At 39.9% G+C, this 17,015-nt stretch overlaps 1 protein-coding gene across 1 annotated transcript; it reads right to left on the bottom strand.

Annotated features, from left to right (window-relative positions):
* Positions 1–797: 797 nt before the first annotated feature.
* Positions 798–14,697, bottom strand: ptger3 (prostaglandin E receptor 3 (subtype EP3)). Its single transcript, XM_006635269.3, has 2 exons — positions 13,798–14,697; positions 798–9,760 (listed from the first exon to the last, which is right to left on the bottom strand). Exons 1-2 carry the CDS (start codon positions 14,695–14,697, stop codon positions 9,452–9,454), a joined length of 1,209 nt encoding a protein of 402 aa, XP_006635332.2. The 3' UTR covers positions 798–9,451.
* Positions 14,698–17,015: the final 2,318 nt, after the last annotated feature.

The raw sequence follows: 17,015 nt of genomic DNA, 5'->3' as shown, positions 1-17,015 counted from the left end.
AACATAGCAATACTTTGTGAAGCAATAAAAAAAGTTCCCTTTAATACATATGCAGGTTTGTTGGAGTAGATGTAAGATGCTGTGAAGCTTACATGTCAATGTTTATGACAGACACATGCTTGAAATCTCCATTAAACAGAAGAAAAGACATAAAAAATATCAAAATCTAAAAAACACCATAGGATGCTTTTCTTTTTCAGTTACAGGGGTGATCTCCCCAGCACCAGTGAACAACCTCCTTAGTCAATGTTCAGGGTTAGTAATTAAATTTATCCTGACAATCTGGGAGGTACAATGAAGTACTTCAGCCTTCAAGATCAAAATTCTGAAGAGTTGCAGCCTTTCTATGAAATAAGACAACTCACAAAAGTTATTTTTCAAACCAGACATTTTCTGTCTCACAGCAGGTGAAAAGAGAATGCATGCAAAATCTTTTTCTTGATCACAGTGTTCCTAAAAAGATACAGTATGTTCCTTCAACTATGTCCATGGTTTCATAACACTGATAATAAAATCATCTAGCAAAGGCCATGTAGTGCACTAAATTTGGGAAAACAAACACATTTCATAAAGTGCTTTTAAATTTAACATCTAGTTTTTTTAAAATATACAATATTTTAATAACTTTTATTATACTATTTCATTAACTAACATTCAATTTAAAAAATGCAATTTATAATAAATCCACAACCCTTACAAGATTTGAATTAAATGCAATGCTTTATAACTAAAAATAAATTTCTAGAAAAAGAAATGATTAGAACAGTTATAAGAATAATGACATGAACACTGAAAAAAGTGGTAAAGATGTAAGTTTATATAATAAATTCCCTTAAGTTACTTGTTTTGCAACCCACCTTTGTGTTAAATGAACACTTAATACTTTAATTACATCCTATGAACCAGGAATTGAGTAATTCCCCAGCACGGGCTGTGACAAGAATAATGGAGGGTATTTCGTTTTCAAAACAATGAGAAGTGATGTCAATCAAAGCCAATTCACACAAAATAAAAAAAAAGTTCACAAAGCGTAACACAACGCAAACAGGTGAAAGTGCTCATTTCACTTTCAAAGATCATGTCTGCCCTTCAACACTCAATGCCTGACAAATTTTACAAGATAACATTTAATGGAGACATTTAGGAATGTTTGTAAATCGAAGACGTCTTATTTCATCATTGGTTCTTGTTGCTTCTTGATCGCAGTCTGTCCTTGCCACAGACATTACGTGTTGTCTAGTCCTTTACAATTACGATGCCAATTCCACTAACCGTTGGTGGGTAACAGCTCACTAATTTGTTTTTATCCAATCAAGGTAGACATGCTTGAAAGAAGATGATATGAGCTCTAGACATTTACAGTATAAAGAATAAACATTGTGTGCACAAATCAAAAGCAGAGGAAGATATTATACAGAGATCTGCTGTGATTACATTTGAGAAAGGGATGAGTACATGTTCATTTCTGCAGCTCTTTAATTTAATTATAGTGCACAGCTTGTTTAACTGTGTTTGCCGTGAATGTGGTCGAAACAATTTATTACATATCCACACATAACTTGAAGCTTAGAATGCATAAAATACTTTGAAAAGTATTATGAGACATTTTACTTCTATGAGACATAAACTTTCTCATTAATTTCAGAAATGTCAATTGAATATTCACATTATTATTAATATTTAAAGTATTTACATTAAGTCTAATTATTGAGGAAGAATTTTAGCATTTACCTTTTTTTAAGTGTATAAGATAGTGACTAGTTGGCTTTAAAAAATGCTTTTTACCCAGCAACAGTATGAAAGAACAATTGCAAGCATATTATTTGACATTTTGATATTAATGGCACAACTGCAGGATGTCTAGCTCATTTCACACTTTTTATTTATATACTTCCTTTTGTCTGTATGCAAGGTAGAACTGCTTCTTAAGAAGAATGTGGTCAATTACAAAGAAATGTTTGTAGAGAGAAAAACAACTCCTAATATGGAAACTTAGAATGAGCTTTCCTGTGTGAATTTGCTGTATAAAACTCATTGCATTTATCATCTTGGTGGAGAGGTTATTCACAGATCTGTATGAGAGGCTCCTCTCAGATCTGCATGATTATATCCTCCCCATGCGCATGTATAAAGGGACTCTGCTTGAACACACCTAACCTGAGTGAAGACTTTTCTTAGACAATTTCTTGGCGTCACGAACAGGATCACAAACCCCTGTGGAGAGGGAATTTTTCCTTACGAGTGAGCAACAACAGACCACAGTGCACACCATAAGAGGTAAGGGAGCCTTTTGAAATTCCCTGAGTGGATGCTGTTGTCGCTTGATCGTAGAAGGAATTTTCCCAATTCCACAGGGTACGTGATCCGAGTTTTATTGTGTGGTCAGGTGGACTCTTAAGGAATTGGTGGGTTCGAGTCCCACTAAGTCTGGGTTAGAGTCCCGGGAATAAGGAAAATAAAACGTTATAGTCCGGGTTAGAGTCCCGGCAGAGAAAATTACGTTCATGAACTGTGAAGCTAGAGTAAAAAGTGTAAGGAAAAATATATGTATCAACCGAAAGAGACGCCAGGGATAATAATAGATTTTTGCATATAAAGGAACAAGTAATAGGTTTATTCCATGCTGAAAAAAAAAGAAAGAGAACACAACGTTTCGGCCGTGGAGCCTTCTTCAGGTGTGAGAGAGACAGGGCAGTAGGCAAAGGTAAAGTAGCGGGAGAACAAAGGTTGGGAGGGAGGAGGAGTGAGAGGCTGGAGCAGGGGACAGAGAGGCCAATCAAGAGGTGTGAATTCAGAATGGTTGCAGAGAGGTGTGAACTGAAGCTTCCAATGAATGGAGAAAATAGATTTTTGCATATAGTAGAATATAAGTGTAAGTATACAAAACAAATAGAGAAGATAACTGCAGAATTATATTTTGAACTACGTGTATTACTTATAAGGAACTTATTAACATTTGTGTAGGAGACAAATGTATTTGGATCACTAAACCTCTGCTGTTTAAATAATATAGGCAGTTTCTTAGTAAATATGGGAAATAATCAGAGCTCTCAAAATGTGCCAGTACCTCAAAAGGGAACTTGCACATGATTTATACATGATAATTAGGGGTCCATAACTATGAAGGATCTTTGTAAGTGGTCAGAATGGACAGGGGAAAGTGGAATTAGGAAAAAGGGGTTTCCTGAAGATGGGATATATGACAGGGATAAAATAGAAAGTTTAAGGGGAAAGTTAGAAGAGAAGGAGAAGAAAGAAAAGAAAGTGAATTGGAAAACTTATATGTCATGGAAAGAGGAATCACAGAAATGATGGAAAGCTTTAAAAAAAAGGCTAGTCTTGAAAATAAAGAACAGCAAGCAGCAGCTAAAGTCATGGCCATGCGTACTAGAAAGAAAGTCTCCACCGAAATTAGAAAGCGGTCCGGAGCCAGAGTCTTTTTCCTTTGAGCACGATCATGATTATAAACCATATCGTCCACCTCCACCGGCTTCTCCCAGTGCACCTCCACCAACCTATTCTGTTGGCAAATGGGGAGTTGTAATTGATCCTCCATCTGCAAACATGCGCTCACAAACGAGGCACTGTCAAATTCAACAATTGCAGCAACTTCCACCTGCACAATCAGACAGAGGACCGGTACCTAGTGCAGTGGGAGAACACCCACTGGGTTCTGGGTTTTCAGGGGCAAGTAGCTTTGTTCGTGAAATGCCAATGTGTGCTTTTCCAGGTCCAGAATGAACTCCAGCATATGTACATCGACCTTGGTCTCCTAGTGAATTATTTGCATTACTCAAGTCTTTTCCAAAATTGCCTGATGATCGTAAAGAATTTAAAAGAAAGTTAAGCCTTGTTATTGATTGTCATAAGCCTAATTACAGTGACATAACCTTGTTGCTAGATCATATTGGTCCTAAAGTTTTCCAACGTCCTCTAAAGAGGAGGGGGCAGATTGGCCGATGCATGACCCAAATGATGAAGGTGGCTTTGATGAGGCGGTGTGAATGAAAATAATTTCCTTAATGACTGACTTGATCAGTATTTGGTTCAGTTGAACAGTTAGAGCTCTTTGAGGACATGATCATCAAGCCCCATAGCTCTAGATGAGATTTTAAAGTGCTAGTCTTCTCTTTGCTAGGATGCTCTCAGATGCTCTCTGTGTCTGACTGCTGTGAGCAGATGTTTTTTTCTGCAGCAACATATATCCTATGTATGGAAACATATATAGGATATATGCTATATATAGGCTGTTTAGACAGTGTAGACTGACTTTGAGACTCACTGCCAACTTCCCTTTATTAACCTGTCTGCCTTTGTTGTGAGTCATGTAAAGAGACAACCCTTGTTGAAATTGTCCTGTATCTATTATAGGAAAAGTATTGAGACCATTGATAGCTCACACTAAATAATTACTGTATGTCCTTACCGATTCGCTCTTCAAGGCAGTATCGTATTTATCATGTTAAATTAGCTTGTGTTTTGTTTTTGTGATTAAATTCTGATGACTCTTTGATCTGTTGTTAAAGCTGCTAAAGTGCCACCCTCGTGCTCTGCTCAACAAGCTGAATTGTTTGTTCCTACCCATGCATGTTGCTTAGAAAAAGAAAAATCTTTTAATATCTTTATAGACACATTATATGCTTACGACGTAGTGCACGATTTTGGCACTCTGTGGAAAGAACAAGGGTTTCTTACTTCAAATGACCCCCTTATCTAGCATACAAGTCTAATTTCAAATCTGCTGACTGCTATACTCTCACCAGCTTCTACTGCAGTCGTGAAGTGCAAGGCACGCACAGGAAGATCAGAAAGTGTTTTGTTGGAGCGCCCTCAGACTCCTTCCTTAAGTGGCATGGCTGCTCTGCAGGCAGCTACTGATGAGAGGGAACAGGAGTCTTGGGTGGGCTCTGGTTGCTGTTATAATACTGCTAAGGGACTGTGGGTCTCCCACAACTGCCGCGTGGTGGCACCACGTTCTCTACTCCCATGGTTTGCCCGTCTGGCACACGGTGTGGGCCATACGGGCAAAGGGGGGATGTGTCAGACGGTGCAAACTCAATGGTTTGCCCCTGGATTCACCAGTGTAGCAGAACAGCTGAGAAAACAATGTGTAATTTGTCAGCAGCATAACCCTAGAAAGGGTCCAAAAGTTGCTACCTCTGCACATCCTCCACAATGGTGACCTTTTGTACATACTGTATACATATTGATTTTGTACAGATGCCGAAGTGTTGTGGGTACGAAAATGTGTTAGTGATTGTGGATATGTTTTTTTTTTAAATGGGCTGAGGCCTACCCTTGCAGAAAAGCTGATACCACTAGTGTTGTAAAAATGTTAATGAGAGATGTGGTATGTAGATTTGGGAACCCAGGGATGACTTCTAGAGACCGAGGAACTCATCTCACTGGATAAATCATGAAAGAAATGTGTAAGGCCTTACAAATAACACAGCACCTACAGTGCCCATATCACCCTCAGTCTGCAGGAGCAATGGAGAGACAAAATAGAATCCTGAAAAACAAATTAGCTAAAATTTGCAAACAAACTGGCTTTAAATGGCCTGATGCGCTGCCCATTGCATTGATGGACATGTGGTCATCCAAGAACAGAAGAACTGGACTCTCGCCACATGAGGTCCCCATGGACAGGCCTATGAGGCTGCCGGTATCTCCTCCCTTAACATTGAAGGAAATGGATATTCATCAAATGGATGATGCAATATTGTCCTTTTGCATTGGTCTAATTCGAGCTGTCAAGGCTTTTAATTCGCAGGTGCAAACAGCGCAGGCTGAACCAACAACCGAAGACTGTCACTCCTTCCAGCCGGGTGATTTTCTCTACATCAAGGATCACCGACGAAAGAACACACTGCAACCTAGGTGGGAAGGCCCGTACCAGGAATGCAAATAATAGCACATTAAACCGTTCCCTGACTTGGGAACCACCACTGGCCAGATCAGGAGGCCCTGAAGCAGATGACACCAGTCCTGTGCCACCGGGAACATCGCAGGCCAGGAGTAGAGGCCCAGAAGAAGACGATGGGCGGAACGTGAATTAAGTACAGACTGAAAAGAAACTGCACACCCATGATAAGGGAGTGAACGGCATAAATACATTTTTAGCTCTGTCACATTTGTATGCGAGCAGAGAGAATCAGAGTTCGTGCTGGGTTTGCACAGCGGTGTCCAAAAAAAAACTGCTGTAGGGGGGTTACCCTTGGGAGTGATTCCCCTAGATGCAAATGGTTATTGTGGTTTGTTTGTTCATAAGATGTTTGGCAGGAACGGAACAAAGAGAAATTTTACAACTTCAGTTAGAATTGTTCTGCAAAATGGCACAGCTGAGGCAGGGGGACAATGTGTAGATTTTTCTAAGAGTTATTACCCAGCTGTTGACCTATCTTTTAAACCCCCTAAGATTATGCTGGGCTCCAGTCTACCTGTGCTGTAAGAACTAAAGGCACACGAGTTTTAGGAAATTCCAGCTGTCGATTTAATTTCACGAAGAATGTAATGAGTGAGAAAGAGGATGCCTCAATAACAAGTAGAGAAGTCACATTTCGATATGGTCCTGGTGACAATAAGACCTTTATGCTAACTAGCTTTAAAGAATCCACACCTCAGCCATCCCTACACGGTACTTTTTGGATTTGCGGGGAGCACTGGCTGCCTGAGGGATGGTCGAGATCATGTTATTTAGGATGTGGTGCCCCATATCAGGTTACAGAAAAAGCCCCTTCCAGTCTAAGCCTGTTTGCCAGAAAAAGAAGATCATGGAAACTGAAAGGTTCTTTGCTATTGCTTTTTCGCCATATGGAGGGGCAAAGCTGGTCCTTGAAGCTACAGTATAAATAAGGCTGATTCATTGGAGAGATTGGCAAGTGAGACGACCAAAGGTCTTCAATCAATAAATGTGGAATTGGTGGCACTGAGGACTGTTGCAATGCAGAATCATATGGCACTGGACTACCTTTTGGCTGCCCAGGGCGGTATGTGTGCTGTGATAGGCTCTGAGTGTTGCACCTATATTCCAGATGATTGTGAACATATCAACAACCTGGCTGAGAAGAAATATCTTAACTATAATCCTGATGATTTGGGAATTTGTAGTTGGATGAAGAATTTATTTGGACCCAAGGGTGCTACCCTAGTGCAGTATATTTTCTATGGGTTTGTGATTTTGGTTACCATCATTGTTAGTTCTGTGTTTAAAAAACTATGCTCACTACTGTATATCTTATCAAAGTAACTAATCTTAAACCTGTCCGAATATCTCCAACTCTGCTGCAACCTTATGAAAGTGAAGATGAAGATAAAGCATTTTTGGAAATGTGTGTTATAGAAGTGTAAAAGAAGTGTAGTTGTCCTTAAAAGGACAAAAGGGGGGAATGAGGAAGAATGTTAGCATTTACCTTTTTTTAAGTGTATAAGATAGTGACTAGTTGGCTTTAAAAAATGCTTTTTACCCAGCAACAGTATGAAAGAACAATTGCAAGCATATTATTTGACATTTTGATATTAATGGTACAACTGCAGGGTGTCTAGCTCATTTCACACCTTTTATTTATATACTTCCATTTGTCTGTATGCAAGGTAGAACTGCTTCTTAAGAAGAATGTGGTCAATTACAAAGAAATGTTTGTAGAGAGAAAAACAACTCAATATGGAAACTTAGAATGAGCTCTCTTGTGTGAATTTGCTGTATAAAACTCATTGCATTTATCATCTTGGTGGAGAGGTTACTCACAGGTCTGTATGAGAGGCTCCTCTCAGATCTGCATGATTATATCCTCCCCATGCGCGTGTATAAAGGGACTCTGCTTGAACACACCTAACCCGAGTGAAGACTTTATGCATGTTTATATTCTATTCGAAATGTAATTATATTAAATACTAAAATTCTGTGCTGCCCTCTAATGTAGTTGATGTCAAATGGCTGTAACATCTGATAATGTTCATTTGCCTGACAAAAGCAGAAGTGAAAAGTTTCAAATTTACTTCCTGTGAGCCCACTGTTGACTGTGCTCTTAAACATCCATTTGCTCTGTATCTTTTGAACTGCAGCCAAACATTTGGTCTGTTGTTTTTCAAGACTGAGAATATTAACAATGTAAGGATTGCCCATCACACACCAGGAGACCTTCAATTTATAATACCCCCAGCACAGAAATTCAAGCAAAGCATCCTGAATCAAAGTTAGGAGAACAATTAAGCATTTGGATAGACAATTATTACTGTTTTTTTTCCCGGTACATCTCAAGTGCACTATTTGCACTATGTCCTGTTGCCTGTATTCTAACGTCTATTGTCTAAATGTATTGACCATGTCTGTTTGTCATTTGTGCCTATTTGTTTCTTTTCTCTAACGTTACTGGGTACAGCCGAACGAGTAAGCATTCCAATACACTTGTTGTATATGGTAAGTAAAGAAACCTTGAATCTTGAATTAGATAAGCAGGCTCCTGACTGGCTCAACCATTAAAGGTGTTTACTTAAAGTGCAGACTGAGCCCTATGGTCTAGACATCACTGATGCAGCCATGCGCCATTTCATTAGCCAGCAATGAGCAGGAAACTCCCTAGAGAGCATCAGGTCCAGAGCTGCACAACATTAGAGAGGGCGTCTTCGTCTTTTGGTGCCACAGCGACTTCCATGACTTGGCAGGCACTTGAAAACTCTCAGTCATGTCAGGGAGTTAAGAGGCGCTCTTTCCAGGCACACAAGAGAGACGGGTAAAGTGCCATAACCATGGCACACGGAGAGGTGGGCATGATGAAGGAGCAAGGACACAGGAACACAACTTTCGATTTTAAGCTAAGTGGATAAAACTTTTGGCAATTCCAAACTGGGAATGTACAGTACATACTTTTAAAGGAAAGGTTAAATAACAGGTGTAATGTTAATGGTTTACTGTTTTCCACCTTTTTGTGTCATTTTCAGACAAAACAAGAACGTTTGACACAATATTCCTGCATACTTGAATCGCACACTGAAGGCTTAGTTACTTCATGAGGTGGTTTGCCAGAGATGTCTTATTCTTTCAAAGACGGTCAGAGGATCAAACCAACACTCAACAACAATCAATAAAGGCGAAGACCTTCTTTGGCACAATATCTTCAAGCACCAATCTGCAGCATCAGATGATAATGTTTGTAAGGCTTGATTGAGCCACCAAGCAGAAAATACGCTTGAGTAAATATTATGAATCCCCTGAGAAAGAGCTGAGTCAACTCATCCTCTAGGTAGGCATGGGGAGTCTGCTCTTCCCCCAGGTAGGCGTGAAGATCTGGATTCATTAATGCGTTTAATTCAATCATTACATGGAACTTCTTTTCGGTGCACATTAGAAAAAGGACTTATCCTATTTTTTAAAAGTCTAAACAGAACACGTTTGTTTTGTCAAGCTTTGTTAAAACACTGCTGGCAAACGCAGTCCCATCACGTCACCTCATCATGTCTGCCTCAGGCTGGTATCCACAGCTTGCTTGTTCAAGGCATCGAGAGCTGCCTGGGTCTCCTTCGGTCCATCTATGGAGCAGCTTGAGACAGCGTTGGCAACTTGGCAGAATTTTCTGAAAAGTATTTCCCTCAACAGTAAGTAAACCCAAGGGTCCAGAATCTGGTTCAGAGATGCCAGACGTATGGCGGTGAGATAGAAATTGCAAACCGCTTGGATTTCTGCACTGGGTGACAAGCTGAAGGCCGCTGTCTTGCACTGGTGTGAGGAGGTGTGGGTCGAGATCATTTTCAGCATCAGTATCTAAGAAAAAAACAATTAACAACTATTAAAATCCCGAAAAAACATAGAAAGGCCTCTTTTTCAGAAGTGGAATACACATTTCTACGTAGTTCAGGTGGGTAGCTGCGTCAGCATGCGTAATTTACAAAGGAACAAGTAATAGGTTTATTCCATGCTGAAAAGAGAAGAGAGAAAACACGACATTTCAGCTGTGAAGCCTTCACATCTGAAGAAGGCTTCACAGCTGAAACGTTGTGTTTTCTCTCTTCTCTTTCCAGCATGGAATACTTCTCCCTTTACAGACTGCACATTTATAATGCGGTTTTATGATTTTACACCTGCACACAAAAACAGTGTTACTAATACTAACAATAAATAAAAATCTTGTTCTAAATTTGCTTTCAATTCATATACCTATTTATAGAATTGATACAACTAGTTGAAATCAAATCTATTACATTAAGTCTTGACCTGTGGAGTTGTGGCCTATGGAGTTTGAGTTAGAATTCTATTTAAATTTTACTTAAAACCTTTGTATCCATTTAAAGTGATATTTTGAATAGGATGCAGTACCCAATAGTATTGTCACCTTTTTAAGGATTAAGTGAAATTTTATCATCACATGTGGTGCACTTGAAGGGAAAAAAAACAAGTCATTAAGCTTTTAAAATTAGGCTTTTAACCACATTTTAAATCAATAGCACTGTGTAAGCAGTTGTTTATATTGACTTCAGAACTAAATGTTTTGCTTATATTTTAATCTTTTTATTTCCAATCTGAGTGGCAGTTCAGTGAAAATGACTCACTCCTTTTGCAAATACAACTCTAAGCGATAAAGAAAAAAAACGAGGTTGAAACTGAATAGAAAGGGATTTTCTGGAAGCACGTAGTATCCAACAATAACACAAGCAAAACATTAGGTCACAGGTACTTATTAAAAATTAACCTCACATCAACACATTATACCACTATCACACACATATAAACATTTCTCCCTTTGTGCGTTAAATTACCTCTGTTGAAAACTGTACCCAGAGCACAGTTTGAGTGTTTGAAATTAATTGATTAACAAAATCAATCTACTTACTTGCTTTTAGCCTACAGTGTCCCATGGCTCTGTTGGCATGGTGTGTGTACACTAGATGAGTGTTTGTCTGCTCCTCTCCAGGGAACCTGTGTATGGTATTTGATTCAGCCAACACCTAATAATTTATTTAAAAATCTTCACTGCTTTTATATTGCATTCAAAATGCATGATCATAAGGGCTGCTGGATTGCACCATTCTACAAAAAGCATTTTTTTCACCAATAACTTTTGAGAGGCTGGACAAAGCCAAAACCTGTGTTGTTTGTATTTACTCAGGAAAATAGATGCAGAACATTGCTGCATGAAAGACACGCACAGAAATTCTATACAGCTCACAGAAGGCAATTAACCTAATGGTGAGGATGTGAAAGCAAAAACAATACTGAATTCATTTAGTCAGCTGCAGTAGAGCCATCAATGAATACTCAGGAAAGAAATACAATCAAAAACCATCTTCTGTGAGATCCCTGTCATTGTGATAGGAAAAAACAGAGTACTTTATCTTTTTGTCTCCTTAATAGTGAACCTCTCTGTCCTTCACCTGCAATGTTCTGTCATGTCACATTTCAATCACTCACTCTGTTGTCTTGTGAGCTTTGATGTATGTCCAGTGGTTTTTCACTCAAATCCTGACCCCCCAAGCATTTCACTGGTGAAATTGCATGATGGATTTGGCACTTGTCTGTTAGCCAACATATAAAAAACTGCATATGAATACTCCTGTATGCATTAGTACGTAATCTGTAAGTTAAAATTCATACCTCTAACAATCTAGTTTATATACTGAATAAAAAAGAAACGCATCACTTATAACTGCAACAAAATCACAAAGTAAAAGCCAAGAAAATTATTGCATATGAACTACTTAATACTGCTGATTTTATTTAAGGCTGATTTGTACATTTAATTTAAATTACAGCTGATTACTTAGTACTGCTGATTTTATTTAATGGATGTGATCTAAACAATTTAGTTATACAGATTAGTATTTGTCATCTTCGGCGTTGATCGACAGGAGGTCTATTTTGAAAACCACAGGCTAGCAGCGTGTGTGGCTTCACAAGCTGCACATCTGCAATGTACAGGATGCTTTGCGTCAGGTTACAGATGCTGCCTAATGGGATTCTGTACTATTCCTGTTGTACAGCCTAAAATTATGTGTTGATTCACTGGTCTCTGAGCCTTAGAAGCCACATAACATCCCAGTTCAGACTAAAAATGTTCAATTGGGCTAATATCACTTGCTCATCTTGTTACAAGGATGTTGCTACACAAGCAGCACTAGGACATATGGACATACTATGGATACGACCACAGAGAGGCTACAAAAACGAAATCCCAGGACTTGATTAATGTAGCAGTCAGGAAGCCATCAATCACTACAAGTGGAGTTCTGTAATGATGAGACACTCCTGTCCTGACCATTACACTCCAATCTTCACATGGAATGATCATTCCTTCCACAGACTGGCGCCACGCTCACTGACAAAACCTTGATTCTTCGCCCAGGGGGACTTGGCTCAATTGTTGGCAAGTCCACCTGAGGTGCTTTAGTCCAGCCTCCAAAATACAGGTAAAGAAAGCATTACTCTTACTATGAGCGTTACTCTTAATATTAGCTCCTTCCTGCTGTTTTCTATTCTTGCAACTGGCAAAGTCACCCAAGTGCATCACAGTCAGTCATGAATGATCAATTAATCAAAATGAGTAGCATGAGTACTCAAACTATATGTTTTTTTGAGGCTCAGTCAACTTAACACATCAACCTTTGAAGTCAGACCAGTAATTAAGGAACATTGATTTATCTGAAGGGAAGCATTTATCCAATTTTGGGTTAAACTATCTTTAGAATTGTAAAAAAATACCCATAATAATTTTTTGTAATTGTTCTGTGGAGCTACATTTTATATTTTTTTAGCTTGAGTTACACCTATAAATGCATCCTACACAACATCAGGCAAACTGATTTCAAAGACTAGAGATTATAGTAAAAGTCCTATCAAGTTCGGAGATGCGGAGGTGGTTTACAAATCCTGTTAGTACTGTGTATATGTTGTCTTAAACGCTCGCTAGTTCAAAATATTCTAAACACAGAAAGAATATATTGCTGGCCTGTGAGCAGCAAAATCAGCTTTAAGAACATTTACAAATGACAGCATGTAGCCTCTTTGGTAGTTTGTAGCTAATTGATCTCAGGATCTCGTCCTGTCATTTCTGTAAAGAAACCAGTATGTCAGTTTCAGCAACATGGCTGGGTAGCTTGTCCCACACTCCCACAACTCTTTGGGTAAAGAAGGGGCTCCTGTTCTCAGTTTTACTTAAAATGAAAGGAGCTGGATGTATTTCTTAGTATCTCTATATACTTGCAACTTACTCCCACCACATTCTTCAAGAAGGAATGCCTTAATTTCAGGTTGTGATGAGCTTGGTGGTGTGTGGGACAGAAATGCATCGTTCACCACTTCCACGGGTGGGTTGGTGGTTTGGCAACTTTTCTAGCTTGGGAAGGTGATGTAATGGATTTCATCTGAGAGAAAAAAGCTTCCTTTCCATTTATAGTAAGGATAGTATGTACAGTAACAATACCCCATTTCCATTTAAAATGTATTTTGCCACATTTTTTTGTAATTAAGCTTTAATGTTTGAGAAAAATCTGCAATTCTCTGTTAATGGCATGAGGTGAAATACTGTGTAGCTGCCTCTGCACAACTTTAGAGGGTTTTCACTAAATGTTTTGTTAAATAAAAGCGGTACTCGCTTGTTTCTAATATGCCTTTGTCTTGTAAAAAGCTGCCTTTAAGGCCAATGTAAATGTTACTAAAGTAATGGCCATGCTCAGATTATCTGTGGGGGAAAAAAGATTGGATTTGAAGAAAACAATCCACTTTAGAAACGCATTGTATCTATAGAAACGCATTGATATAACTGCCCACAGAATTGTAAACTTGTAATGAAAGTGAGTTCTACTTACCAGTAAAGGGGACCAGCAGGTGAACAGCACGCACATAATCCCCATCAACTGGATAACAGTTTCCACAGTTAATCTCTCCCATTGCTTGCCTGACTGAGACGAGGCTGGCTTGGTTTTGCACCGGGACACTAATGCTTTGATGGTGACCACGTTGCAGGAGAAAGTCACAATCAACGAGAAAATCCCAAGAACCGCAAACGTGATAGAAAAAAACGTGTTGCCCGCAACATTACTGTCGCCTGTGCTGATGAAGCACCAGGTACCCGGCCACTGCAAAGTATACTGTCCGACTCCCGCGATGGGCAGAAGAGCGAAGAGAAACACGCTGCACCAAATAAAAGCTAATGCCAACTTTGTAAAGCTTGTTTTCATGTTATTCGAGTACCAATGCGGACTGGTAATGGCCAACGTCCTTTCAACTGCCATAGCGCTGGCTAAAAAAAGTGGACAGAGCCCAAACATTGTCATGCATACCCCAAAGAAAGCGCACAATCTTCCAGACGGGTCGACGCGGTACCATTTGAGATCTGCCCTGTACACAGATATGACAATGGGGCTCGTCAGAAGTTGCCCAAAAAGATCGGTCAGTGCCAAGGACCCTATGCAAAGAAGGAACGACTTTTTTTTCTTGTTTTCTCTCTTGCGGTAAGAAATGTAAACCAGCATGATAGCCAGTGAATTGCCAACCATTCCCGTTATCATCATAGTTATGGGGAACGCGACCGAAACCGACCCGCATTCGGGATTTTTACTGCCGTTTACTTCACGCATAGTCTTTGAGATGTTGGGGTCCCACATCGCACCCGACGAAGAATTTCCCAAGGTGTCGACAGAATCACAGCCGTCAGAAGTCATGGTTTTACAGCACATGCAGCGGCAGACACAGGTAGCCGCTCCCATAGGCGACGCATAGCAAATTCATTGAACTTTCTGCACGAACACGCACTGCACCTCTGGATTGGAGATCCTTATAACCACAAGGAGGCGGATCCATCTGAAGTCATTGTGATACTGCGCTGACCTACTGTAAGTAACAGAATGTGCTACAATTAATTTCAACTACGTCTCAGCCAACCTGAATTTGGAAATAAGAAAAGCTAGAAACGAGAGCCCATTCAGTCTCTTTAATCGGTTTGATCACGTAATTTGGTTTTGGTGATGTTTGCCGTAAACTGCAGAAATTCAGTAACCGGAACGTAAGCATTGAAACAGGTAGAAGACATGGTTAACACACCTGCTTGCCATTATCGCTTTATTCAAAAAGACAGACTGAAGAGTATACGATAATGAGATCTCAAGTGTGCTTCCTAGGTCAAAAGAATTACGCATTTACGGTTTAAAAAGCAATACCAGTACCCAACAGCTACCACCACCAAAAAAGAGGAGCTTCTGCTCTCTTAACCATACAAAAAAAACGTAATTTCCGATGTCAATTTTTAACTTTCTGGCCAGAGAATAGTAATGTTAAACTCATTTAATTCACGAAACGCATACAACTCGAAACAGCAATAATTTATCTTCGCAGCTTGTTTTCCTTGCGATTTTCCATAGATTGTAGTGCCTTTTGGTGGTTTATAACGTGGGTTTTTAACTTGCAACTCTAAAGGCCTCCAGTGTAAATAAAAAACAATCAGGTGCCACCTTGAGTTAATGTTTGGTATGACAGATCAGTTAATAAAATTGAATCAAGGACGGATGAAATTGCATCTCCATTAGTCTGCTTTAAAAAAAAATGTTTTGTCGTCTTAACCTTACATTTGTTATTTCAAAGCTTATTATAATTATAAAAACGAAGTGGAATAGAAAACAGTTAACCCTACCAAGCTTTTAGATTAGAAATTACAGGAAGATGCTCTTAACGGACAAAGAAAATAGACACATGTAAGCACATGTAAAGCTTTCTTTCACGTTCAATAGTCCATCTTTTAATCGCTTCTTCCAATTCAAAGTCATGAGGGAGGCAGAGTCTATCCGAGCAAGCATCACATCAATTTCCCTACCGGATTAATAAAGTATTATCTCTATCTCTCTATCCCTTGGCATGATAAGGACAAGTCCATTGCAGACCACACACAGCTTTTTTTCTGGCCCCACACAGGGAAACCAATTAACCTACCAGTATGATTTGGAGTGCGGGAGAACACACACAGAAACACTGGGAGAACATACCAACTCCACACAGATAGCACCCCACTTCCAAAACGGAACCCAGGGACCCAACACCGTGCCATTCTAGTCCATTCAAGATGCGAACCAAACGATTCGTACAGGAGCAGGTTCAGGTCAGGGAAAGCACTAGTAATGTGCAGAGTCTTAAGAAGATTCTAACATTTGAGAGAGGGGGATAAAAGGCCAGGTGGATATTCTGTAGTCAGTTGTCCTGCTCCAACTAAAAAGCACATCAATTCACTTCTGATGGGAACTTCAAAAACAGCGATTTCTTTCCAAGAAGGAAATTAGACCTTAACGATCACGGGCAAGTACAGCAGGACATTTGCTCACATCACTTTCCTTCGTGGTTCTCAAAGGAAAAGGGAAGAAATTTTCTCAAGAAATAATAATAATAATAATAATTGCTTACACTTATATAGCGCTTTTTCTGGACACTCCACTCAAAGCGCTTTACAGGTAATGGGGACTCCCCTCCACCACCACCAATGTGCAGCATCCACCTGGATGATGCGACGGCAGCCATAGTGCGCCAGAACGCTCACCACACATCAGCTATCAGTGGGGAGGAGAGCAGAGTAATGTAGCCAATTCATAGAGGGGGATTATTAGGAGGCCATGATTAGTAAGGGCCAATTGGAAATTTGGCCAGGACAGGGGTTACACCCCTACTCTTTTCGAGAAGCGCCCTGGGATTTTTAATGACCACAGAGAGTGTCATTTAATGTCCCCGTCACTATACTGGGGCATTAGGACCCACATGGACTGCAGGGTGAGCGCCCCCTGCTGGCCCCACTAACACCTCTTCCAGCAGCAACCTTAGTTTTTCCCAGGAGGTCTCCCATCCAGGTACTGACCAGGCTCACACCTGCTTAGCTTCAGTGGGTTGCCAGTTGTGAGTTGCAGGGTGATATGGCTGCTGGTGAATCCATCGACGTGAATGAGATGAACACGGATGTATAACCAAATCCCAGGAAGGCCTACTGTAGACACTTTGACATCAATAGTAACACTGCAGACCAGGTCTGATAACATCCACAATGTGAAGA

This window comes from Lepisosteus oculatus, chromosome 9 (assembly GCF_040954835.1).
Source record: "Lepisosteus oculatus isolate fLepOcu1 chromosome 9, fLepOcu1.hap2, whole genome shotgun sequence".
Classification (NCBI taxonomy): Eukaryota; Metazoa; Chordata; class Actinopteri; order Semionotiformes; family Lepisosteidae; genus Lepisosteus; species Lepisosteus oculatus.
Note: the sequence above shows the minus strand (reverse complement) of the source record. Positions and strands in the feature narration are given on the sequence as shown.

Bases quoted from the DNA above. Each gene is read 5' to 3' on its own strand.
- ptger3 (XM_006635269.3), bottom strand. From the start codon at position 14,697: ATGGGAGCGGCTACCTGTGTCTGCCGCTGCATGTGCTGTAAAACCATG. The intron at 9,761-13,797 runs GTAAGTAGAACT...TTTTTTTCTTAG, and splicing joins CCTGCTGGTCCCCTTTACTG to ATACTGATGCTGAAAATGAT.